This window comes from Aythya ferina, assembly GCF_964211825.1.
Source record: "Aythya ferina genome assembly, chromosome: 21".
NCBI lineage: Eukaryota > Metazoa > Chordata > Aves > Anseriformes > Anatidae > Aythya > Aythya ferina.
This window is the reverse complement of record NC_140319.1, coordinates 2,549,414-2,575,664: the sequence shown is the minus strand read 5'-3', so window position 1 is coordinate 2,575,664 and position 26,251 is coordinate 2,549,414. Positions and strand designations below refer to the sequence as shown.

The 26,251-nt window shown below is 51.3% G+C and overlaps 1 protein-coding gene across 4 annotated transcripts; it reads left to right on the top strand.

Moving 5' to 3' along the window:
- Positions 1-1,564: 1,564 nt before the first annotated feature.
- Positions 1,565-26,251, top strand: FHAD1 (forkhead associated phosphopeptide binding domain 1). 4 transcript variants are annotated; one of them, XM_084495185.1, is made up of 30 exons: positions 1,576-1,601; positions 1,686-1,797; positions 2,155-2,361; positions 4,486-4,756; positions 6,126-6,217; positions 6,611-6,841; positions 7,896-8,019; positions 8,878-9,008; positions 10,351-10,416; positions 10,809-10,913; positions 11,409-11,516; positions 12,813-12,896; positions 13,295-13,447; positions 13,793-13,988; positions 15,247-15,317; positions 15,449-15,586; positions 16,126-16,233; positions 16,779-16,868; positions 17,540-17,765; positions 18,426-18,507; positions 19,202-19,308; positions 19,674-19,833; positions 20,160-20,277; positions 21,954-22,089; positions 22,734-22,861; positions 23,214-23,309; positions 24,111-24,331; positions 25,265-25,430; positions 25,585-25,665; positions 25,901-26,251. In XM_084495185.1, the coding sequence occupies exons 2-30, from the start codon at positions 1,702-1,704 to the stop codon at positions 25,982-25,984; spliced, it is 3,876 nt and encodes a 1,291-aa protein (XP_084351311.1). In that variant the 5' UTR covers positions 1,576-1,601; positions 1,686-1,701; the 3' UTR covers positions 25,985-26,251. The 4 variants fall into 4 exon arrangements, with proteins under 4 accessions (XP_084351312.1, XP_084351313.1, XP_084351311.1 ...); XM_084495186.1 differs by lacking the exon at positions 10,351-10,416 and having other exon boundaries at positions 1,565-1,797; XM_084495187.1 differs by lacking the exon at positions 12,813-12,896 and having other exon boundaries at positions 1,565-1,797.

Sequence of the window (26,251 nt, the reverse complement as noted above, 5' to 3'; positions counted from 1 at the left end):
TAGGTGGTAAGAGTAGTTATTCCTGAAGGTGAGTATGAAGAAGGGGAGAGATGGCAGCTGTCTTCACCGACATCCTACATGCACCTAGCCCAGATCTCATGCTATTTAGCTCAGGTAATAAACGTGCTTGTATTTGAGAAATCAGAATGTGTTTCCCTACACAGTGTCTAAATTTGCATGTGTATCTTTGCATCTCTGGATGGTCAGTCATGTTCAGGGGCAACTCCTGGGATATACAGACCTGGTATTTGTGTCACGGAGGAAGCCTCAAGTTATTTTTAAAAAGCATCACTGAAATGCTGGATTTGGGCTGCAAAACCTCTGCTGTTATTTTCCAGTGCAAAACTCTTGCAAGAAAGGAAAGGTAAGGAGGCATTGGCAGCAAACCATGCATTCGTGCTTCCTGGTGAGCAAAGGGTGACAAATGGCCGTGGTGCCGCTGATCATGTCCCGGGTCAGCAGCCTGGCTGCCATCCAGGATCAGCCCCATTGTGTGGGGTGGAAATTTGGTTTGTGCCAAGCATTGAAGAAGTTTTAGAAAGACAGGAAAAACTTTGCATGCAGTGTTTTTGCAGATTGGGTAATTATTTTTTTTGGGGGGGGAGGGAAGTGCTGTGTTTTTGCAAGCATGCTTCTGAGCTGAGTTGTTTGGGACTCAGCAGCCCAGTGTTGCAATATCTGAGCATGGAGTGCAATTCTCACTAATCTTGTTAGGTTTGGTGTGGGTGTGGTACACGTCCCCGGGGAGGTTCGTGGTCGTCTCCATGGCCTCTCTCAGCCTTCCCAGGGCTGCTGACACCTGCCAGCATATTGGGTGCTGGGGGAGATCTTTTCACCCTTTTTAAGGTCTAAGTCTCACATATTGTGATGTATTTGTGTCCCTGTATTGAAACGTGAAGGGTGTGTGAACAATTTGTGTGGGCAGGAGGATGTAGAGCGGGAGGCAGGAGCAGGCCTGGCTCTTGCCCTCAGCTCGGGGTGGCGGCCATCATGGCGGCCTGGTTGCCACGGCGACGGCGGCAGGGATGGGGAGGCACTGCGAAATGGCGCCTTGGGGACGCGTGAGGTGGCAGGGTGCAGCCCTCGTCACAGCAACCTGGGCTTAGATCTCAATTTAATTAATCCCCTCTCCACAGCGGAATAACCCTCGCCATCACAGGGCAGCCCAAGGGCCTTGGTGAGTCACAGGTGGCGGGCAATATAATACATGCTTCCAAATAAAGAATAAGTTAAAAAAGCAAAAAATGTTCTCTGGCAGGCTTGAACAGGTAGGCTGCATGACAAACTGAGTGTTTTCATACATGCAGAACAAATGTCCTGTGAGAAACTAGAGCTGCAGTCTGCACCGACACAGAGCTGTGTTGTGCTGCCGGGCCAGTTGCTTGGAAAAGGGGAGGAAAAAAAAAAAAAAAGAAAACAAAAAGCAAAAAACAAAACAAACAAAAAGGAAAGCAGTAGGGTGTCAGCCGGCTTTAGTTTCACAGGGGTTTCCCTGGCTACTGCAGGGTACAGGGAGGAGCAAAGGGATGGTGTGCAGACTCAGGTCCCTTGCCTCTGTAAATAACTTTACTGCTTTATTTCAGGAACCAGCGGCATATAAGGTGGTGGAGAAGTTCCTGGCTCAGCTACATGCATTGCAGGGGGATTACTAAATGAGTAATGCATATTATGTTCTGACCTTCGAGGTGAAAAGGTAATACTATGAGAGCCTTCCTAAGGAGCTCAGACGGGTGTTTTCAGCTGAAGCCACAAACAACCACGATCGGGAGACACGAAGGGTCAGACATCGTGCTGAAGGTATGGGAAAGCTGCGGGAGTCCTGGGTGGACAGTGGGTGGGGAAGTTATTGGTTGGGAATTAGAGGGAGAGGAGTCTGGTTGTGCTGGCAGACAGCTCTGTCATTAGTGAGGGTGCAGGTAGGGTTATGGACTGCAATTTGAAAATGCAAAGCATAGAGTCTAACAGCCTATTTGCATGCTTTGGATGCAGGTGGGGTGGTGCACGGCAAGCCTAAATGCCAAGAGTAGTGGCTAACAGCATATTCACATGGAGAAGTACAGCAAGGAGAGGAGGGCTGGACAAATTGGCAGCAGTAACACAGCTCTGGTTGCTTTCTGAGGGTTTTGTCTCTTGCTTGCTGATCTGTTTTGTCAGTCTGCAGGGGTAGAGGATCATCACGCGGCCCTCAATTTCGATGGCTGGGAGAATGGCTTTGTCCTGCAGGACCTCAATTCTCCCCAAGGCACCTTTGTGAACGGCTGCCAGGTGCAAAACGCGGCTGTGCGAGTGAGCCCAGGCGACATCCTGCACTTCGGGGCACAGGGAGCATCCTTTGAGCTAGTGGTCGATGAAGTCCCGCAGGTAAAGCAAATGCTGGCTACCAAGGCTGTTAAATGGGCACGCAGCTGTCAGGCAGCCACCTTATTTTAGCCTCTCATAGCCGGACATAGAATGAAGGGGGGGAAAAATACCCACCAAGAGACCAGTTGGATGTGATGTGGAGGAGAGCAGTGCTTCAGAGGAATCAGGGCATGCTCTCTGGTGCAGGTTCGTTTCTTAAATCATCAGGAAGCGTGAGGGAGAAATTAAAAGCTCGAGCTCCCTCTGCTGAAGAAACTCAGGCACCTCAGCAGGGTGAAGAAAGCATGGAGCAGGTTTCCTAACAGCAAGGCCAACATAACAGAGGTAGGTCTTGGGAAGCTGTGAAAGCATTTGAAAATGACCTTTACCAGTGTTTCTGTTTAATCTTTCTTCAGAGACTACTTAGTAATGAACTAGTGTTAAAGATCCAACTGAGAGCAAATGAAAAAATGAAGGCATTGCTGGTGCTTTGCTTGGCAAGGCTGTACACAGCTGCAGACTCTGTGCTGTTCTGCACAGCAAGGCCAGAGCATCACAGCCTGTCTTGTGGGCATGATAGAAATCCCAAGCAATGGTAAACATGGAAGGAATGTGATCCAACGTGGTGATTCCCCAGGAAATGTACCAAGGCAGAATGTTAGCGGAGGTTGTTAAGCTTCTGGGTTATTAGAGTACACAGGATCGATAAGATCTGTATGATTTGTATTGTTGTGTCATTTGAAGAATCCTAGACAATAGAGACTGAGCAAGAGTGCTGGAAAATTGTGTGTGTGGCGTGCCAGGTAGTGGGTGCTGCCGAGCCTGCCTTGTAGCCCAGCCTATGTATGATTCAAATGTAATGCAAGCCATTTGTTCACCCAGGTACTGCTTTATTTATGTTTCAGCAAGGTTGCTGGTGTAGTGAGATGACCTTGTGAATCCTAATGAGGCCAGAAATCTTAGGCCAAGAGGAAAAAGTGCAGTGCTGCAGGATGAAGCCGTGCAGCTGGCATGCAAATTTTGGGCAAGTGAAGCTTGCTGAAGCACCAAGCATTTTAATTTCCTAAAGTATGTGTGTAGCCTGCACACAAAAATGCAGTTATGCACAGTGGCACAGAAAAAGCACTGTCGGTGCCTCTTTATTGCTCTGGGCTTTATGATCCGTCTTTGATATACTAGCTTTGAAGCCTGACACTGCTGACTGCAGAGAGTAAATCACTTCTATATTTCGCTGTGTGAAGTGTTTACAATGTTTAATATAAGGAGGCCTCTCTCTCTCTCTCATTTTCAGTGGTATTAAAGATGAACATGTTTTAAAGAAGAGCAGCACCCGGCTAAGAGAGCTAAGTTCTCCATTATGAAAAATAAATCCAAAGCTCTGGAAGTGTAACAGCATGTAAAGCAGACTGGCAATCTCTGCCTTTTCTTGTCAGCTTTAGAAATGAAGGGTGGCTGTGCTTTAAGCAGCAGCAGGTCAGCTGCAGCTAGTGCCTTACTGCTGCTTTCTCCCTTGTCTGGAAAATCAGCAAGCTCCAAACAGTGCCAGGGCTGAGCCCACATTTCCAGATATTTATTTATGGGCTGGCATAACTTGAAATTGAGGGTTGCTTCTCAGCCAGCATGCAGGACCTTAACGTTGGCTCATCTTCATGGTAGCTGAAAGTGATACTTACAGGGATAATAGCATATAGAGTCCTAATTACATGTCGGACATGCACAGTGTAAGGCTGGGGAAATGTGATTGCAAGGCAGGTGTGCAATGAGAGGCTTTGTTTCAGGATATCAAAAGAGAGAAATGACAGCGTAGAAGTGCTTGTGCGTGTTCCAGGAAAAACTGAGAACAAGCGCATCCAAATTTTGCAGATGACACACAGAATGAGGGTAGGCTGGTCTAGAGAGGGAGTGAAGAGCTCCAATAACATCAAAGCCCCAAAATGTGCATATTGCAGGTAAGCGTTTAGGCTTTAGGATATGGATCTGATCAAATGACCATGGGAATGGGAAAGGACTGGAAGTATGCTTCCACTCAGGCCTGTACCCGTGTTTTTTGTTACCTCTTTGCACACACATCAGGGGCTGGAAAGCCTTCTTATGCTCTTATGCTCTGTGTTATCATGCTAATAACACAGTCTTTTTCCACCACAGACATCCTATCCGCCAGTGAAACGTCGCATAGCATGGGCTGGGCAGCTCCAGGTGCCTGCAGATCCCCAGCACTGCCCTGCCGTGTCTCCTGCCCATCTCCCACTGCTGCAGTCCCAGCATCGCCCCAGCACTTGGAGCAGCTGGGCTCCTGCTGCAACCAGCCCCATGCCCCATCCGCCGCTCCAGAAGCGACCCCTGAGCGCCTGGACCAGGAGTGCAACTGCCTCCAGCACTCCTGATGCTTTCAGTCGGCCCCCCACAGAGAGGCCAGGTACTTGCTGATGGCTGCAGGAGTTAGTCTTAGTATGACAGCAAAGGAATTGCTGGTGCCAAGCGGGAAGGCCACTTCCACCCATGCTTTCCCAGCAGTTTGTGGCCTTATGTCCTCTCAGATCAACTCAGCACTCAGCAGAGCTGATCCGAGCAGAGACGTTTTTGATTCACGCCGATAAATGACGAGTGTCACAGGCAGTTGGTTGTGAGTCCTTGTCATGCAAAACTAATCGGGGTCCGTGTGCGATCGGTGGTATTTGGGTCAGTTAGGAAATGTGCCATGACAACCTGCGGGGAAAGCCATTGCCTCGGTAACTTCGGTGGCGTTTCCTCTTCCTTGTTCCTCGTGTGTGATCCCGAAGGCGATTACAGACTTTATCTTCATCGATGACTCATGCACCTATTCCAGTCTGTTTGTAGTGGTGGGTTGGTTCCTTTGATGTGCGGTTCCTGGCTGCCTTGAGCAAAGGAACGTAAAAGTAGATCTGTATCTGATATGTTTCTTAAAAGTGAAGTATGCTGTAGCAGCGGAGCAAAGGCAAGGGTTTGTGGGTACGAACTGATTGAACAGCACAACTGTGGGAAAAGATTATTGCCACGAAGGTAGTTTGTTGTATCAGGATACCTGATCTCATGATTTCTGTGGTTTCATGGAATGTCCTGAGTTGGAAGGGACCCACAGGGATCATCAAGTCCAACTCCTGGCTCCACACAGGAGTACTCAAAAATGAGGCCATATATCGGTAGTGTTTGTGCTTCATTTTGTGTTTTTAACAGTCAGAGGGAATAGAAAGTCACCAGTAAACTGCCAGATTATACCTAGTGCCCCAGAGCAAAGGACATTACTGTGCAGTCACAGCTGCACAGCATAAAGCCATACACACAAGTCCCAGTGAAGGTGACAGGAGTGAAGCTCGTGCTCCAAGGTAGCACAGCTTTGTTTGATTTTTGAAATAGAGCCAAAGGGATCTGTGTGTGTTAATCCTAGTGAACTTTTAACTATTCCTCTGCTGTGAGCAATGAAAATTGACCTTCTTTCTTTGGGGCTAGACAGGGTTAAAAACTCAGAGGAGCCTTCAGTTCTGTGTCTGTGTGCCTTGGAGGCTTTACATTATTCCTCTCTCTTGTGTAGACTGTTTGCACTGGTGGGGATCTTTGTAGTGCCAAACAGGTGGCTATCGTTGTGAGTGTGAGCCAAGCTTCAGACTGTAAAGTAGCCACTGCCCGCAAATAGGCGTTGGACAAGTGAGAGAGAGAACCTCACAAAGTGCTAGTCCTGCCCCCTCATACAGCACTATTTTCTTATATTTCTGATATTTTATATATATATTTCTTATACAGCTACTATATTCTTTTCTATCTTTCAGCCTGGACCACAATCTCAGGCAGTGATCCAAGCAGTGGGGTAGGAGCCCCTTTCCTGAGGATTCATAGTGTGGACTGCCTCCTGCAGGAAAAGGTGATGCTGCAGAAAGGGTGAGGGATGCAACTCATGGTCCTGCCCTAGGGAAAAGTGTGGTGAGAGCGATTGTATGGGCTGGTAGATGACAAAGTGTGCAAAATGTGTGTGTGTGTGTGACCAAGAGTCCCAGCAACATGCAGGGAACTGGGAAGCACTGGGTATGAGGAGGATCTGGGCTCTCTGGGAATTCGGGGTGAGGAGGGAGAAGGCATCAGCTGTGTCTGAAAAGCATGGGTGTCGCAGGGTGACTGCAGTGTGCTGTTAATGAGAGAAGGCTAGCCTCATCCAAAACTGTGTGCTTTATGGAAATTGAGTGGTTACCCTATAGAAGCAGGCAGCCTGGTGTCTGTAACTGCAGAGTGACAGACGACACATGGAACCTGCCCGCAGGATGAAAAGCTGCTGAGACTGGAAAAGGAAATCAGTCGTCTCTCTGGTTTTGAAGCAGAATCAAAGCAGAAAGATACAGTGATAAGGAGTCTTCAGGACAAAATTGCAGAGATGGCCAAGACCATGGCCCAGGCTGCTGCTAGAAGCGATGTGGAGCTGACCCAAAAGCTTCTAACGTTTGACAGAGAAATCAGAGCCAAAACAGAAGAGATTAAAACCTTAAAGGAACAGGTACGCAGTGCCTAAGCAGGCACACTCAGTTGAAAATAGTGTTCTGATGCATATGGGTCTTGAACTGAGCACCTCGTTCGGAGGGAGAGGAGGAGGTAGCATGTGTGGAATGAAGGGGAACCAGAGAGATGGTTATAATCGGTTGCCGTGTTTTGCCCACATGATTGCTTGTTCTGTAATTGTCCCGTAATGAAGCTGGGAATCAAATTTCCCATTTATGTGGCAGGACCTGTGATGCCATGGTGGGAAGAGGAATATAAGCCTGAACTACTTCTGGCGGAGAAAAGCCATGTGCAGTCACTGCAGGCCAGGCTGCCTGACCCCTTTTCTCCCCCATGCCTCTCTTCCCCCAGGAACAGAGCCAGCATTTGCATGTGCAGGGGGCATTATAGTCCAAAGGGTAGAGAAGCCCTTTGGCATCCAGATGAAAACAGGTGGCCAGGCAGAAGGGCATGGCCATATAGGTGTCCTGTCCAGGGATATGTTATTATATTATAGGTGAGAAGTCAATTCCTACTTTCTGCTCTTTGCCTGTGGGGTGCTGACATGCAGGAGTAGACAGTGCAGATTATTCCCTGCTCCCAATACTGTGCTTGTGGCAGAAATGTGAGTGTGACTGCTAGCACCTATGAATCTGCATTTGCGAGCAGTAAGTATATATGCAGAGTGAAGGCTATAAATCTGGGGATATTTCTGCCTGTTTCTGCAGTAGCACTATCCACCAGCCCAAGCTGTATGTTCTCGGGATTGCAGCCAGCATCAAACATTGTCTCTTTGTGCCTTTGATATCAGGCTTTTGGTGTGAACAACCAAAATGTTGATAGGCAGATCCTGTCCAAAGCAGTTACTCCAAAGAATTAGCCCAGGATAGTAATGAGTAACCTGACCAAACCGTGACTGTCTTTGAGGGTTCATGAAAAGTTAATGGCAGTCAGAAACCAGGGCAGTCTCTGTGAAGCTTTAGAGGAGCTGAGTTTGCATTTAAAACAAAAGCATATTGGAGCCACAAAGTTACCTGGAGAGGATCATATGATTTTTTTTTTCTCTATTTTAGATCAGTGACTTGCAGAAGGATTCAAGTGAAATTTTTAGCCATTCTCTTTATGAAAGAGACCTGGAAATTGGAAGCCTGAGAAAAGAAAGTGAGAAGCTAAAGAGGGATCATGCTTTGACCGCAGGTATGTTTGCCTTGATATTTCATGGGAGCTCCTCGTAGGGGCACGAAACAGCTGAGGGCTGGCTTTGCAAAGTGACCACACATTTGCAGGATTGTCTGGCAGCAACTACTTTGTAGTGGCTGGGATTGTCCCACTTTGTGTTCTGTTTCTTGAAGCTCTGTGGGATTTGCAGGTAGTTGCTGGCATAAGGAGCCCCACAGGAGTGAAGGGGGGAGCAAAGACAGAAGGCAGAGAGTGATGGGACAGAACTGTTAAAAAAGAAAGCACAGCATGAAGTGCTGACTGCAGGGCAAAGCCCCGAGCTGCTCGGGCTGGGTGCTGCTGGTTGGACTGCAGAAGCTTGTGCACGCTCTTTGCACGCTCACTGTCAGGCTCTGAATTACCATGTGGCTGCAAAGGCTGCCTCTAACCACAAGCCTGTTCCACTTGCCTTTATCTCAGCACTTATCATTCCCGAGGAATGTGATGTGAACATAAAATAGTTGCTGTTTTTCCCCAAACAGCCATTGGCTGTGCGCTGAGATTAGTGAAATTGTTCTGTCTCATTTCTGTGGTCCGAGGTAATCTGCTCGTAACAACGCTTGGCAGGGAGAAGAGCTCAGAGCTTTGGCCCCGACGTAGAAATGTAAGGGAAACAGATCTGTAAGAAAGCTGCTCGTCCTCCTGGGAGCATATGCTGCAGGGCCCGTGGGGACTTGTTAACGATGTTGTCGTGGAATAATGTCCAGCACGGCTTGCCAAGAGCTGGAGCCACTCTCCAAGTCAGACAGTTGTCAGATGGAGACTTGCCACTTGGTGCCCAGAGGGCTTCTGCAGGGAAATGCTTTGGTTTCCTCTTGCCCAAATTGTTTTCCACAGGTCTAGTGACCAGCCTGCAAAGGGAGATTGCTGTGAAGGAGCAGAAAATTCAGCAACTCAAGCAGGACATGGAGAATATAAAGAAGGCAAACAGAGAAAAGGACAACCAGCTGGCCGTTGTGTCTGCCAAGGTTAGCACCCCAGTGACGTGCTCTGTAAGTGACGGTCTCATACACGGGCTAGCATGGAACAATAAGATCCAAAGGGTCTTGCTTCTCTCTGGTAAGGACTGGAGCAGCTATTTTAGCAGCTGTGTAACAGACAGATGTAACTGCTGGGTCCTGACTGCATGTAAATAGTCACAGGAAGCCAGAGCTGTGTCTCTGAGATGTAACAGCGACAGAGCAGTGGCTGTGTACGCTGTGAAATGCCTGCGTGAGGTGTCAGGTTCACCAGATGAATCCCCCTCCTTGTTCTATGTGCAGGTACTTGGTGACCTGAATTTCTGGGAACACTGTGGCTGTTTGTGTGCTCAAGGCACTCGTGCCAAGATCCTGCTGAGAAAGCCATGGAAACCCGGTCTTAAGGATGCACCCTGCAACCAAGCCTGTTTTTTTCCCCATAAAGAAAACTGCCTGTATAGCAGGTTGTTTGTCTGTGTATGTGCAGCTCCCTGCTCAAGTGGCAAAGCTGCATAATCTGCATAATAAGTGTGGAGCGGGTGCAGCATTGTGGCTGGCTGACGAGGCAGTGTTCCAGGAGATTGTAGTGACTCTCATCGATTTCTGAGGAATAGCTGAAACTAAAAGGGCCCCTGGGGTGTAGGAAGGGGTCCCTGCTCCCAGTGGAGCTGCTTTCTGGATGGCAGAAGCAGGATGCTCCCCGCTCTGCTGTGGGTCAGCTCTGTGTAACCCATGGAAATGGGATAGGTGTGAGCAGCAGTTAGGGGCTGAGGGGGAGAGCAGGTGTCCCAGGAATGCTGCTTGGTGGCCAGTGGCACGCTTCATGCCTGTAGAGGGCAGAGAGCACATCCCTCTGCAGCCTCCACTGCTGCAGGGATGTAGGAATGACCTGGGGTGAGGGAGGAGCTGTGTTTGGAATAGGGCCATGCTCTGAAACCCAGACACTCAAAAATGGAGCTGAAAAGCACCCTGTAGTGTGTTAGCTTGGAAATATCTGTTCATGTCATGGCTTGAGTTACCATGGATGTCTTGGAAAGAGCTTTTGGTTCCATTTGTCCTTTCTGCTGTTGCTGTTACACTTTTGCTAAGGCCCAATGAATTTTTCTCTGTAGGGTATTTGCTGCACACAATTTCTCTTCTCTCAGCCAGGCTATGATTTAGATATGGGCCTGTCCTGGTGCTGGTACTGTCATGCTCTCAATGCCTCGATTGCCCTGTCGTGGACACTCTGCCACCCATTAGGCATCTGAGCACTGAGCTGTAGTACTGAAGGGTACATTGACATTTCTATCAGAAATGACAGTATCTGGCCAGCCTGATAACTTTTTCCATCGGTTGCTGTTCGTTCTAGTGCTCTAGACTTAAAGAGGAAATGAAGCGTGAACTCGGAGAGAGGGACGTGACTCCATACCAAAAAGTGAGTTTCCACTCATTCGGGGTGATGTAGCACACCAGAGAGCAACGATTGCAAAAATGTGCCATCCAGAGAATATTACTGGGCCTTGTAAGAGGAGCATTTTGAATCCGGCTCCTGTAAAGGAAGGGATGTAATGTGCATAACCAAGTGGAGAAATGTAAACTCCTGGAAAAACTGAACTGAAGTTCAAAAAAAAAAAAAAAATAATTAATCTCAGTTCAGGAGAGCACTGTCAGGAATAAGAGATCAAGTCAAAGTATCAGCTGTAAAGAGAAGCTGGAAGAAAAGACTGGGATAAATGAAACGGGATAGGTAGGGAGAATATCTTGCTTGTTGTTGAAATTCTCTAAGAAAAACAACAGTGAACGCTTCCTTTCCTGGGACTCTTGCAGCGCATTGGGGAGCTGGAGTGTGACCTGAAGGGCTTGCAGGGAGAACTCCAGAAGTATCGCATTGAGCAGGAAACCATCCAAAGCAAGCTGTCTGAGAAAGCAAAGGTAAACCTTCATGCCTAAAGTTAGCAGCTCTCTCCTCTGGAAAGGAGAGTGGACTTACATAGTTTGGGAAGTGAAACGTGCAGCTTCCCACTTGTCAGCCAGGATGAAAAGACAGGTCGCCTGCTCACTGGCAGTGGAAGCTTTGCAATAGGAAATGCTCCGCTGTATAGGAAGTAATTTGTGTACCCAGTCCTGCAATATCAATTCCCCAGGGCCCACAGCGTGCCTATGGCAGCAAAACAGGAACCGAAACAGGAGACCTGAGTGGCACGTTAGGAAGTCTAGGGTGGATGATGTCCCAGGGACCAAAGCCAAGCCAAAAAGCAGCACTGTGGGTAAAACTGCAATCCCACCGCCTGCAAAAGGATAAAAATGTCTATCTTGGTACCTCAGAGCTGAGGTAGAGGTGTGTCTGATGTGGATGGTGGAGGTAGAAATGCCTGTGGCATCGCTTTCTGGTAGCACTTTGATAATCAAAGGCTTTTGTTGTTTCAGGCTGAAGAGGAGCTGAAAAATGCCTGTGAAAGGAAATCTCTGCAGTTACAGGAGATGGGGCGCAGGGAGCGCCTGCTGAAATCTGACGTGGATCGTGCCAAAGTGCAGGTAGGAGGAGGAGTGGGAGTTTCTTACTATGCGGGCTAGAGGCAACAAAAGGACTGTTTCTCTCATGGGGAAGGACGTTGTACTGGTGAAAGGCAGAACGTGAGTTCTGGGAAGGAAAACTGAGCACCAAAGTCTGGCACGGGTCTTATCTCTTTGGCTTGCTCAGCATGAGAGGCTTATCGGAAGGATTTGTTTCGTCATCGCAGAAGATTCAGAGCCTAACAGGAGGACAGGAGGAAATTCTGCCTTCTTTGTGTTGACACGTGTCTGACAGCTGGGCTAGATGGCCGTGACACAGCTGTGCTGTGCATGAGAAGGTTGTGTCCCGCAATAAACTGCAACACATGGTTTTTGCTAGCATGATTTTGCTAGAAAACTCAGCGAGAGGCAGAAAAGGCCTCTTTTCTGAAAGCTGCGAGATTAAATGTCTGGAAATTAACCCCCCAATTTGTGCTTGTCGCGGAGCTGATGGCAACCTCAGTCTTTTAAGGCCAGATGGAGACCTAGCAGTATGGAGCAGGAACTCCCCCAGCCCACACACACTCAGCCTTTGTCCAAGCCCCAGGAGGAACCCGTGCCAGCTAGGAAATGGTGTGGTAAAGACCTAGCCTCAGAGGAAACGTTGCACGTCCTGTTCTGAGAAGATGCCGTGGGTGGCATCCGCAGCTGCCCCCAGCCTGGGCTGTTTCACAGGAGGACGTAGCCAGGGCTTTCTGTGGACGTTTCTGTTACAGGAACTAAATATGGGCTCTGTGAGCTCAAAATCTGAAAATGGCAAAGTGAGAGGTCCCTCTGGGGAAGTCTTCTTTCTGCAGCCTTTGGGAGGCAGTGGGAGGCAGTCATGCAGCCAGGCCAACATGAAAGGCTCCCCCAAGAGCCACGGTAGGGATTACACCTTGCACCTCACAGGAACTGTAATTAACTGGATTAAGTGCAGCACCTTGCTGCCAGCAGGGGGTCAGCCATTGGGTTAAAAGAAGGAAGGAGGCAGTGTGGTGAATTATTAGGGCAGAGCGTGGTGTGTGAGCTAGGGATGCCCAGAGAGGGGTGCGAGAGCACACACAGGGCCTTGGTGCCTGAGGTGGCAGAGAGTTCCCAAAGTAAAAGCATTTCTCCTTCTCTCCTCTCCTCGGATTCTGCCAGCCACGATAGTATCAGGCCATGGTAAGGAAGCAATGCAAGAAATGCACAGGGATGCTCTCTTCATTGATTGTTGTAGGGTTTTGCAGAGCAACAAAGTGGGGTTTTTGTCGATTCTCAGTGACTGTGGTTTTCCTGTCTTGATCTCTGCTGTAGCTGGCATCTTTCAAAACGCAAGTGGTGCAAGTCTGCCTCCCACAAGCAGCAGGAGAGGCAGGGAAGGCCCTCAGCATCCAGCAGGTGAGTGCAGATGTGTTCACACAGTGATGCTCATCGCCTCCACAGCCTGTCTGGGCTCGAGGCTGCTGCAGAACAGCCCCAGCACCTGCGCTGTGTGCAGTAGGGCTGTTATTATCCAGCTTTTCCACATCACGAATGATGGTGCAGCTACCCCATGGAGGTGTCGTTGCACTGTAATGTGAAGGAAGTGGGGCCCCACTTTGTTTGGGGCTCCCCTAAAGCTTGGGTGGAGTCATTGGGCTTCATTAGGGAAAAACCCAGGAGTCTGATGTGGCTAGTGAATTCCAGCAGGTTTCAATCGCTGCCCAAAATCTCTGTCCCCAGGGGATTTTCCCTCAGCTGAAAAAGGGTTTTGGCATGGAGCTTTCTTCTCCTCTCCCTTCCCGTACTTCTGGCAGGTACTTGAGAAGGTCAGGCAGATCTGTGAGGAGAACCAACAAAGTCAGGAAAGAGAGAAGCGTCTCCAGGAGGAAATAAGTGCCAGGCTCTCGAAGGAAATGGAGGTGTCTGAAAATGTCGAGGTGTTCAAGGAATCAGTGCGTGAGCTCCAGGTCAGTCATCTAAATACTGTTCACAAAGTTTCAGCTGGGAAAAACGCGGCACGAAGCATTTTATTGGCCTTGAGGACAGGTCAGAGAAAAGATAACGCGTGTCCAGCTGTGCTGGCAAGCATAGTGCCCTCAGCTTCACCCTGAAAAACGTTGGTTTGAAAGGAACAGAACCCTTCACACCAGCCTCCTCCCCTGGACCTTTCCTACCCAAAGATATCAACCCATGGAGGTGCTTGGTGAATAAAGAAATTTCCGGGCTTTCACAGATATCTTGTGTTACTTGTGCAGTCACAGGAGACCGTGCGTTACGGAGGCTGATGTGCTCGTTGGTCTTATTGCTTTTAGGCTTTCCTGGGGACCTCGTTCTGCAGCGACAGCTTGAGGAGGGAGCTGTGCAAGTTCGAGGCCGTGCTTGTGGACCCCTTGGTGTCGGACGTGCAGGCAGCTGTGGTGGAAATCGCTCGCGTGGCCCTGTCGTGGCTGGAGGGAGCGGAGCAGCTGCTGGAAAGCGCAGGGTTGGACCTGCCCACCTCTGACAAAGGTGCCTGTCCCACGGTGGTGGGTGTCTTAAGTCTCTCTAGGCTTTCCTAGCAGGAAAACAGGACACGTGGGTGTTTGTCTGCAGGCTGTATAGTCTGCAGATGATGGACTTTGTCTGTAGACGTTGTGGTTATTCAGTGATGGTGGTTTGGTTGTTTCCCCTGGTGGGACATTGATAATGATTCTTAGCAGCAGCTGTAGCAGCGCTGAGCATTGCAGGCTCAGACCCGAGCTTGCCTCAAGGTAAGGAATTTTTGTCTTACCTCTGCTGGGGAGCAGCAGAGCAGTTGCTGTGTCGAATTTGCTGGAAGGGAGTTAACGTGAAGGGTGCGTGGAAACTGAAGCAGGCTGCTACGGCGTGGGTCTGTGTCAGAGCATCCCGTGATGCGCTGCCGGTGCGATGCAGTGTGAGCGGGGATGAGTCACTGCCCCGGCAGCCAGGTGGGCGAGGAGCATGGCTCACGCTGGCAGCCCACAGGGGTGGAAGGCACAGAAGTGCTGTGGCCAGTGCAGAGGAGCTGTAAGGCTGCTGTGGTTAGCAGATAGCGATCATAGCACCAGGAACCTCACGAGGCTGCGTGCTGCAAGAGGTCAGCCTGCCTCGGCTCCTGGAGAAGCGTCGTGCTTAGAGAAGAAGGGGTGATGCAGAGAACTGGGTGACAGTGCTCAACAAGGGAAATGTAGTCTCCTGGTGAGAACAGGAATCTGGGGTTTGCGCCAAGTCAGCCTCCGTTCCTGAGACATCTGGGTGGTGGCAGCGATTCAGTCAGTGCCGAGGCTGAATGCGAAGCCTGGTGGCCCAGCAGTGGGAAGGTGCCGTGCTCCTAGCAGGTGCTGCGGGGGCCCTCAGCTGGCCCCTGGCATCCTTTCCAAGGAGTGTCTAAGGCTGAACCCCAGAACAGGGGTTGAGGGAGAGTCTCTGGGTGCAGGACAGAATTGTTGCCTTTAATTTCCTGAGAGCTGATAGCTCTCCACTGCCTGGCACAGAGAGGAAAACCCACAGGGGCTGTTTTCTGGGTAATCCTGACTAGCGCTTGGTCTTCCCATGGACTTCCCATTGTACTTTTTCTTCTCCCTGCTGTGTATGGAGGAATGGAGGTATCTGGTGAGGAGGGTGAGGGCTAGGGCTGAAGGTCAGCTGTGCTGAAATAGTGCTCGAAAGAAGACGGGTAGTGTCCTCAGGCCTTTGAGGACTCCTCAGGTGCTAGAAATGGGCTGTCTGAGAAGCCCTTGCAGTAATACTCTGTGTGCTTTTGCAGGATTGACAGCCTGTCTCAGGAGGTTGTTGGAAAATAATCAGGAAACCACGCAAAGGAATAAAATGTTACAGGTAAAACTCTATCTATGTCCATAAACCCAGGTGAGTCAGGATCTTTGCACCAGTAAATATGGTGGCTTTTTTTTTTGCTCTGCTGCTCACGCACTCCTTTCAGTGCCGTGGTATCTGCCATTTCCCCATAGGCCCAATTAGAGGAAATCCGGGAGTCACAGGATGCTCTGCTGCAGGAGCGCCTGAAAGAGCAGCAAGTGAAATACGAGCAAGACCTACAGATAAAAATCAATCAAATCATACTGGAAAAGGAGGAGGAGAAAAAAGAGGTATGGCGACGGGGTGGTTTTTCAGACATAAGTCTGTTAAGCAGGAAATCTAGGTCTCCATAATGGTGTTGCCTAGTGAGAGGAAGCCCCCAAATCCAAAATGTCTGAGGACAAGGATGCATCTCAGATATCTCTTGTGCTGACACGGGTGAATTAAACCCCCTGAATGACATTACACCATATTACTGAAAAGCATCTGAGCAGTGGCAGAGTTCATTGCTACTTATAAATCCCTGTGAGAAAGCTGTGAGCAAGGAGCATCATCCAGACACAGAAGCACAGGAAGACATCTTTTTTTAGCAGTAAACTGATGCAAAGCACAAGCAGGCTTCTGTGCAAGCCTTTGGAGCACGTAGGGCAGCTTCATGGCTGGTGAGACTCCTCCTTTAAGTCACTTGAAGTCCAGCCAAGCTTTTTTCCCATAACATGCCCTGTTCCAGGGCAGTGACCCTGTTGGTTGCTTTCCTCATCTGAGTCAAGTTAGCTTGCCTTACAGTCCAGTTTTATCTGTGTCAATATTGTTGGCTGTTAATTCTCAGATTATGAAGAGCACCGCTGCGAAGGAGAAGGACAAGTGTGAGAAATACATGGGTGAAGAAAAGAAGATGGTCCGGGACTTGGAGAGCCGCCTGAGGAGTATGACTGAGGTCTGTGACGTGCAAGGGGATGTGTGGTGGTTTTATTCAGGTGGGCAGCTGAGCTCCACCTCAGCCACTCTCTCACTCCCCCTCCTCAAAGGGAAAGGGGGAGAAAATACGATGCAAAGGGCTCAAGGGTAAATTAAGGTAATTACATGCTCCACCATGGCCCTCACTGCATTTTTTTCCCCTTTTTTAGATGTGCTCTCACAGAAGTGCAAACAACATCCCTTATTGGCTCGGCTCTGGTCAGCAGCAGGGCCCTTACCTAACATGGGGCAGCTTCTGGATTCTTCTCACAGAAGCCACCCCTGTGGCTCCCTGCTACCCAAACCTTGCCACATAAACCCACTGCAGGATGTAAAGCAGAAGCAATTACAGATGGCACTGTTAAAGCTGAGAGCACTCTGTGGTGTCATGTCCTGTGTGGTCAGGGTCTGTTGTCAGACTTTTTTTTTCCCCCCACAAACACATGTGGGTGCATATTTCCAGAGAGAAAGGTGGGTCCTTGCAAGTGGGGCCTCTTCTCAAGCACTGGGCTTTTCCTCCTGCAGGTAATGGAGATGAAGTCCAAAGAGCAGGAGGTTACAGATCTCAAGCTGAGGGAAGCTCTGCGCAACCTGGAGGAAACCACGGCACGAGAGGTAGCTCTGGTAACCCCTCTGCACGCAGAGGATGTGACATAGATGTGGTTTTGTTGCATGAAGTTTCTCTGTTCCCTCCTGGCTAGTGGGGCCTCCATACCCTACAGACCCTGCAGCCTCCATGCCCTACAGACCTCTAGAAAATGGAGGAGCTGGCTTCCCTCTAACGTTAGCACTCAGCAGGAGCAACTCTTGGCCTAAGTCGTACACCAGCACCTCACAATGTAAAGCCCTGGCTGGATGTACGAGCACACTCTTAACGTAATCCTCAGACTTTGTGCTTCCCATGCCTGTGGAAACCCTGCTAGGTCCTGAAATAGAGGGCGATCCCGAGGGGGCACCCAGGGCACAGCCACCAGCCTGGTGGGGGCAGAGAGCTGCAGCAGTGGGAGCCTGAAGAGCACAAAGCTGGTAGCACAGAGCCCAGACGAACCATGCTGTGTAGATCTCCCCGTCCTTGTCTCTCTGCGGGCAAAGCCAAGCAGGCTGCGTGGTGTAAATGCTAGTGCAGCTTGTGGTGTTATAGAGGGAAGGAGGCGAGAGCAGGGCACTGAAGACTGTGTTCCTTCCCCCTGTCTTCCTGACTGGGAGCCAGGAGAGATGATGCTCATCATGTTCCTGAAGAATAACGTACGAAACATGCAAGCAAAGCCCCGTGTCTTCTTTCCTAGATGATGTTAAAGCAGCAGGTGCTCAGGCAAGATGAGCAGCTCAAGATCGTTCAGGAGGAGAGCGAGGTACTGAAGCAGAAAGTCCAGGAAGAAATAGCAGGATATAAAGAGCAAATTAAGCAACATGCTCGGACAATTGTTGCTTTAGAAGACAGCCTGCTGGAGGCTGAGCAGCAGCAGAAGACGCTTGAGAAGGAAAATACCACGCTCCTGGAAAAAATAGAAGGTAGCTAAGGCTTGCATGGGCTGCGTGTGTACTAGGGACACCCTCAGAAAATGTGAAAGTAAATAGAGACGGAGTAGTGGTGCCATGAAAAGCATTGCAAGGGGGGGTGTTGCTTTGAGGTTTGTCTTAGTGTAGGAAGAGCCCTGCTGTGATGCCTTGAAGGATCCCTTTCACCGTGAGTTGCCAGATATTTTTTGGAGTCTTTTGATGCCTATTGGTAGTGCCCCACAGGCACAGATAAGGTGTTCCCACTTGAGAAGGGCTCTTTGCCCTCCAAAGTGACAAGGCTGGAGTGCTTCTGGCTGCACGCAAGCCAGAAAGGACTTGAGGGGCTGTCTAAACACCACTAGGTCAGGGCCCAAAGACACGTTGCTTTCTAAGGAAGACTGGTTCCAGTCTTTGAAGCTGTTGTGAGGGAGAGGATCTATGGAGCATTGCCCTCGTAAGGCGATGTGGTTGCAAGCCACGATGTGTTCTCACAGCAGTGTCCTGCCTGGCCGTTCCTGGATCTAAGCAGCCACCACATGCAGACAAAGACCCCCGCAGCAAGGCTCAGCCCAGCTGCTGTGGGGGCGTTCACTGACAGCGTGCTGTGAGGGAGCAGCCCCCCAGCGTGGGCATTACCAACGAGTGATGCTCTGTTGTTGTTGTCTCCTGCAGGACTTGAGGGTGATGCCTGCAGGGTGACATCGGGAGCATCACAGGAGGCCTCTTGCGCCGAGGAGTCTCACCGTTGTGTTCTGTAAGCTGATGCCAAGGACTTGCTGATGGTGGTCTGGTGCAGAGGGGCTTAGAGAGCAGGAGTTATCACCAGGAGAGCTTAAGGAAGGCAAGGGGGCCTGCAGCAGCCTGTCACGAGGTCTTCACTGTCTCTGATAGTGGAAAGAGTCCTTCCATTATGCTGAGACAGCCTGAGGTGTACGTAGTTTCAAAAATCTCTTAGCGTGTCTAGAAAGACATCTGTGAAGAAAAACATCCCCCTTTGCTGTGTGAGGGGGGGAGACTGGCACAGAGATCCCAAGAAAGGATCGGGCACCATCACGGCGATGCCAACGTGACAGCGATTGCTGCCTGCCCACGGGCTGCCCACGGAGCTCCCTGGGTGGGGGCTGAGGCTGCTGGCAGCAGCAGCAGCAGGCAGGGGAAGACCAGTGCACCAGTGCCTCCAGTTTATTTGGTGTGGTGCCGTGAGTCAGGCGGTCTGCAGGGAGGGGCAGCGTGCGGGTTATCGGCTGTGCTGTTCTGAGGGCTCGGGGTAAGGAAGGGAGAGCAGGCAAAGCCTAGCAGCACAGGCTGGAATGAAGGCAGCTGAGCTGTGGTTTGAAAAAAAGAGTACATCTTAGTAATAAGATGCAGTTAGAGAATGCATGTGCAGGCTCTGGCAAATCTGCCCAAGGAGCTGTGAGTGTTGCACGCCTCTTTCTTGTGAATTTCAGGGAAGAGCTGGCTGCTGCGCAGAGCGTGCTCCTGGCCAAAGAGGCTGCTATTGCCAGGTTAACGAAGGAGCTCTCGGAAACCCAAGCCAGGATGTCAGACATGAGAGGTTAGTGAAATGGAGCACGTGGCTTCTGGCGGGCAGATGCGCTTCCCTGTCCCTCCAGAGCTGTACCAAGACCGGGTGCTAGTAGAAGGGCACACACAGGTAGTGGGGAAATAGGTATCACTTTCCTAAAGCGGTGCTGTTGCTCAGCCCTGGGCAAAGCAGGCTGTCTGTTCCCTTTGGCAAGATAAATTCCCCAAAGTCCTCTGCTAGGATGAACCTCAGTGAGAGCAGTGACGGTGTTCAGATGCCCCGCTGGAGATCGGTTGCCCAAAACAGAGACGTTCTTTGTCAAAATCATGCATGTGGGTGTCGTGTCACTAAGAACTGCTGATAGCCCGAAACCCACGAAACTTTGCCATGCTTAGGGGAGCTCAGTGAGAAGCAGAAGGCAGAACTGGAGTGGAGCCTGGTCCAGGTGAAGAGCCAGGAGCGGGACTTGAACACACTGAGGGAGAAGTTGTCAGAGATGTCCAAGCTCGTGGCTCAGAAGGATCAAGAGCTGAAAGCAGCAGCTGCAGAGTTAAGGTACGAGCTGCTGGGAGCTGCTGGCTTGCAAAAGTTGACCTGTAGATTCCCAGCAGGTGACTGCAGGTAGGTATCTCCCCTGGGGCAAAAGGTATGGTTGAATGCAGAAGACTCGAACAGAGGCACGTGTTTTCTATGGAAATGTCGCCTGTTCTGAAACAGGGGCTGTGAGGAGCTCCTGCCTATGGACTTGTAACCGAATCACGGCTCGGTAATGTGCTCCCACCCACACTGTGGACGTTGTCCAGGTTGTTGCTCCGTGCAAGCTGTTGGGTTGACCCCCATCCGTCACAGTTGTACAGCAACGCTTTTGTCTCTTGGCACAGGCAAGCCCAAGAAGACTGCAAAGCGCTGCAGGCTGCATCCCGAGAGAAGGCACAAGAGCCGGAGACTCTTCCGCAGGCACGGGTGACACCTGCCATGGTGGAGGTAGCCTCTGAGACGGTAAGGCTGCAGGGAGACCACCAGAAACTGCAGAAGAAGCAGAACAAACAGCTCAGAAATGAAGGAAGCAGTGCTCACCAAGCTCCAAGAGAGCACAGGATGGTCCAGACACATCCTTGAGGGTTTCAAGATTTTGTCCTTGAGGCTGAGGACAAAGGAGAAGTGCTAAACCCATGCCAAAATCCAGAAAGTGGAGGGAGAATGGGGACAACGTGCAGTTTGTGTCATTCCTCTTTTCTTGGTTTTCTTGCTGAAAATAGGTTGCTTGGGTGATCTGCTCCCATTTCTGCTGCTGCCTTGGCGTGCAGCTGCCAACAAACTGTGAAGGTCAGGATCTCAGTCCCACTTGTGGGAGGATTTGCTGAGATTATCTATCAGGTTTCCAAGGGTTCTCCATACAAAGCGTTTCGTGTAGTCATGGTGAGGGTTGGCAAAGCCTCGTGCCTCACTAGGTGAGTTGGGAGCAAAAAGGGAGCCACACAGGACAGCTGGACGTCCTTTCACTGGACGTCCTTTCCTTAGCAAGGGCAGCTGGTGCTGGCTTGCCTGCTCGAGAGCAGGGCAGCAGTGCCCTCCGTGCTCCTGCGCTGGCATTTCTGCCTGCTAATTAGCTGATGTTTGTACAGCACTTTGGAAATGTGAAGTGTTGTGTGTGCTAATGGCTGCTCAAATTGCCAATTAGAGTGGGTAACAGCTCAGTAAGAGAGCTGTAACTCTTCCCAACCTTCCACAACCTTGCTTGACCGTGAATGCCAGCTGTGTCAGCCACATGGGAGCAGGTCTGTGAGCGGAGGGTGTTTTGTTGTGCAGGAGAAGGAGGAACGGTCCTACTTCTGTGCTGACTCACCGTCTGAATTCCCTACTTTTAGAGATCTGAATAAATCAAAGGTGGTTCCAGGAGCAGATGGAGGGACTGTAGAAATGGTACAGCCTGTACCGCAACAGTGGCAGACGCCGTGCCAGCTCGAGGGGCTGGCTCGCTGTTGGTGATGTGGTGACTCACGGCTGGCTGAGGAGCAGGAGGTGTCGCCGTCCTCTCCTGCAGGAAGGCAGCTGGGAAGCACAGAGCTCTGTGGGTGCAGCACAGCCGCTGACGGGGAGTGCGGTGCTTCTCCAGGCAGTTGGCAGCTCTCACAAGCAGTGTGCAGGTTTTGGTAGCACGCTCACCCCGTTCTGTGTCTGAGGCTGCTCCTTGTCGTCGGGCGTTGTGCTCGATGGGGCTGGGAGGGCACCATGCGTGTGTGAGCACGGAGCTGTTATAAAAGAGATTAATGCACGAGGATCGTGTAGAAATGCAGGCCAGCAAGTGAATCCAAAATAGCAAATGCACTGCTTTAGCAGGAAATAGTCGAACAAAATCCCCGTGTGGCCTCAGAGCCAAGCACCGTGCCTCTCCCAGCTCCCTGGAGTGTTGTCAGGGCTTACGTCCTCCAGCGGGCTGTGACTGGTGCAGCAGGGCATGAAGCTGGTACCTGGTGCTTCAAATCCCCAGGGAGGCTGTGCTGCAAGTCGAGGCAAGTCCCCTGCTTTCTGCGACAAGAGCATTGCTCCCGGTGTGTCCCAAGTGTCCAGCGTCATTCAGAAAGGTTGTTTTGGCTGCTGCCAAGCACCCACTGGGTAGGCAGGGTTCAGTGAGGTTCAGTCTGGGTGAGAACCAGATGTGCTTTGAATTTCAGGAGCCAGCTTTGGACCTGGCTGAGCTGGGTGCGAAATGCAGAGGCCTCAGGCACGAGGAAACAATCCAGCGCCAAAAAGAAGGCTTGGTGGAGCTCCGGGAAAGGATCAAGCTGCTGGAGAAGATGCAGTCCTCGAGTAAGTGCGGCACGATGTGCTTTTACTAGGCATGGAAAGGGCATCTGCACATCCAGCTGGCATTGCTAGGTGCAGGGGACAAAATGAGAGCAGCTGGGTGGCAACTGGCACATGTGAGACATCTGAGGAGGTGCGGAGCCAGCAGAGAGGCAGCTGGCAAAGGGTTTGAAGCCGTAGCCACGATGCTGTGGAGTGGGGCATGGAGTGGATGCCCAGCTCAGCAGGCATTTGCTCCTGCACTAGGGTGCAGCTCTCCTCCTGTCAAGAGAGAAAACAGCTTGGTAAAACTTGTCCTTCACCAGGCTCTCTCTGTCCTGGGTATCCCTGTGCCTGGAGCAGTACTGGAAAGCAACACCACCTCTGCAGTGAGAGCTGTGGAGTAGCAGTTTGTGGTGCAGCCTCTGAAATTCCACTTCCAAAATACGTAGCACTGCTACTCGTGGAGAGAAACCAAATCCCAAAAGCCACGAGAGCGATGCCTGCAGGAAGGGCTGTAGCATGCTGTGGTCCGTAGCCTGTTCTGCAGGCGCTGTGCGTTCCCTGCAAGGGAAAGTCTGGCAAGCCTGAGCTGTTGCTGTTCTCTGAAGCCACAAAGTGTCCTAAGTGAGAGAGTAACGACTCTGTGGGTGTTTGGTTTCCTCTAGCTGTCATGAGCAAGGCTGCCCAGTCACTCATAGTCCAGCAGACAGACTTGACAGAGAAGAGAGCCCAAACAGCAGGCCTCGAGAAGGAGGCGGCATCACTGTCGGGAACAAAAACGAAGTGCAGCAAGGTAAGAAGGAACCCGTGGCTTGCTGGGAAAGGTATTTATGGAATGGGCAAATTGAGGCCTTTGGATAAAAGAGGGAAGGGGGAAAAAAAAAAGCCAGGTGGGAGGCACGAAGTCTGTCAGGATATAACAGGCAGCACGTGCAGGGGGGATTGTAGTTCGTGTAAGGAGCGGCGCTGTGCCCAGCATCATCGGCTCGGAGCTGCTCAGTGGGGTCACGGACTGACCTCAGTGAAGGTGTTGCCCTGCAGTGCTGCGAGCACGGTTTTCCCATGGAGCAGAAGGGAAAGTTGAGGCTGTGAGCCATCGAATGAGGAGGTGGGTGAGCTCTGTCGGTCTGTCCTTGTCTGTGCAGTGTCTGGGCCAATTTCCTGACGGGTGCTCGCACGTGACCGCCCACGAGACAGCAAGCTTGGAGGTGCTGGAAGCATTAGACCTCGGGGAGAGGATGGTACGTCACCAGGAGATGTGGTAAAACTGTGCTGAGCACTCATAGATCACTTTCCAGAAAGAAGGGGAGGGTGTCTGGGTGCTGCAGAGTGCCAGGCACTGCGCACAGGTGAAGGTTGTGTGGCAGGAACCAGCGAGAGGCAAGCACCTGCCTGGACGTATCGACGTATCTGGCCTCTCAAGTTCTTCTGCTCTTCCCACCTACAGGCTCTGGGGGTGTTCGCAGGGAAAGCAGGGTTAGGCGTAGAGGATGGGTTGTGTACACGAGGGAATCTGTCTTGGTCAACCTAACACAGCTGGGGAATGATGAGAGAGAAGCTGAGGAGCGATAGACACTGCTGGCACAGGAGACAGACATCACTAGCGAAGGGATGGAGCTGTGTGAGAGGGCCTCCTTACTCTGAAACGTGCCAGATATTGCCAAGGAGGAGAAATAGCATGCCTCGTGCAGAGGAAGAGCTGGGACTGGGGAGTCTGTGTTTGGGAAACCAACGCTGGGTGTGCAAGTGGCTGCTCTGGGGTCTGGTTGTGCTGCTCCAGGTGCGGCGCTGCTGCCGGTTCTCTGCCTACGGGGATGAATGGGGGCCCAGCTGGGCGATTCTGAGAGCTCTTGGAAGAGCTCGCGTGGGGAAAGTACACGTAGTGGTGAAACAAAGGGGAGCACTCGCAGCACTTTACATGAGATGTGTGAATCTCTTGAAACACGAAAGCAGAATGGAAGCAGATGGCCGAGTGGTGTGATCGTACTGGAAGTAAGACTTGGCAGGAACAGTAATTAATGCATTTCCTATTCTTCTCGCAGTACCTGGACTTAATTTGTGCTCTGGGAAGGCTGATGAATATGGAGGAGCTGGCAGGAATGCAGTCTGTGCAGCATCTTCCTCAGGAAGAGAGGGAAAAAGTAGGGCAACAGAGACGGAAGGACTTCGAGCTGCTGTTCGAGAAAATCAGCAAGCTCAAGAGTCGCCTGGAAAAGAAAGAGGAATTGCTCAAAGATTATGAGGCCCAAATCGAGGAGCTCAGGTACAGCGAGGGGACAGGGCTGTCGCACGATGTGGTGGTGGGGAAAGGAGCAGGGTGAAACCTTGCAGTCAGTGAACTCTCATGCTTTGGGGCCTGCCTGGGGAGGCTCCTGTGGTTATTGGCCTCCTGTTTTTTGAAACAGAGAACTACGAGGGACATCTCTCTGTAGGATGGCCAGATTGTGGTGGTATCTGTTGTGCTGTAGGGACTGCGTTTCCAGGGCCAGTGCAGGCATGGAAACTTCTGGGACAGGCTGGCAGGTGTGGGGCAAGAAGCAGAAAGGCATTTTTGTCCTAGATGGCTCTGCATGGAGCTACATCAACAAGGAGCCAGGCAGTGCTGCTGTCCGTGTTCTTGTGGCGTTAGGTGGTGATCAGGCTTTCCTGGGGGGGCTTTCTCCTACTCACCATGAATATGAAGGGCCCTGTTACACCTCTCTGAATTGGAAAGGGAGATGGTGAAGATGTGTTGATAGATGAAACACTGGGAAACACCCCTAAATGAAATGTGGACCTTGTGGTAACAGAAAACATCCAGACAGCTCAAAACACCAAAGGACTGGGCTCTGCTCTCTGAGTACGTGGCGACAGGCTCTAAAATGACACGGAAGGGCTGGTGGCTGGGGCAGTGTGTGTGTGACAAGGGGTCTGCTATGGGGTGTGAGGGGGGAAAGCTTCGAAGGGAGGCTGCATCCCAGGCCCAGCACAGGCAGGAGGAGAGGGCGATGGCACAGTGTAAAGAAAGGGAGGAGGGAAGATGCTCGTTAGAACATGTGCTGGAGTCAGCACAGCGCTGGACACGCTGCCCATGGACACACATCTGTATCATGGGGCTCCTGGGAGGGATATGAGCATGATCTGCTTGAGAGCTTGCTCTGCTCTCATGGTCACAGCTCGGCTCAGGGGGAAAGGCCCACACGGGTGTTTCGTTCAGGCTGAACCAGGAGTCCTTGCAAATGTGCCAGGAAGAGGTGTTGAAACTGGAAGATGAAGTCTACAGGGAAGCAGAAGAGAAAGCTCTGCTAAGAGAGGCTCTGGAGAGGACCCAGGTCCAGCTGGGGCAGGAGAAGAGGCTGAATCGAGTGGTGAGGCAGCGCAAGGTAAGAGGGGCCAGGTGAGGCGAGCCTCTGCGCACAGGGAGTCCGCACGGGTGGTGTAGGTGAGCCTGTGGCAGGGTCTGACTGCTCAGCTGGTGTGAAGGCAGCCCAGGCAGCTCGTGCAAGGAGAAGTAAAGTGATTGATGGTTTTATCCAGAGCCTTGAAGAGGACAAGGAGAAAAGAAAGGAGAAGGTGCCTCCTGGCTGTGCCCATTCTTCCAGAGGACGAGGAGGGAAGGTACGGTGCGAAGTTGTGGATGCCCCATCCCTGCAGGTGTTCAAGGCCAGGCTGGATGAGGCCCTGGGCAACCTGATCTGGCGGGTGGCATCCTGCCCATGGCAGGGGGCTTGGAACTGGATGACCTTTAAGGCCCCTTCCAACCCCAACCAGTCCCTGGTTCTATGGAGATGGGCTGAGCTTCTTGTGGGCTCTCACAGGAGAAGCAGTGGTGCAACGAACCTCTATTTTTCAGCCCAGCCCCCAACCATTGGTGCCAGCGAAGCTGAAGACCAAGGAATGCCCAGCAGAACCCTCAGAGGTGATGGGTGGCACGTAGGAGTGCCACCCCACAGGCCTTTAGCTCACAGAGGAGAACGGCAGGGATGCACCATCACGTGTAGGACTCGGGTTTGGGTGCAGCACCAGGAGGGCAGGTAGTTGGAAGAACCTGTGCGAGAGGATCCCAGGGTGTCCCCTGGGACTGCTGCAGGGCCCGTGAAGCACTCAGGGGCTTTGGGAGTCCTGTGGGACCTGTACCACAGCACACAGTGCCGTTTGTGGAAGAAAAAAGGGGGTGTGAATACAGCCTGGTGAGCACCTGTGA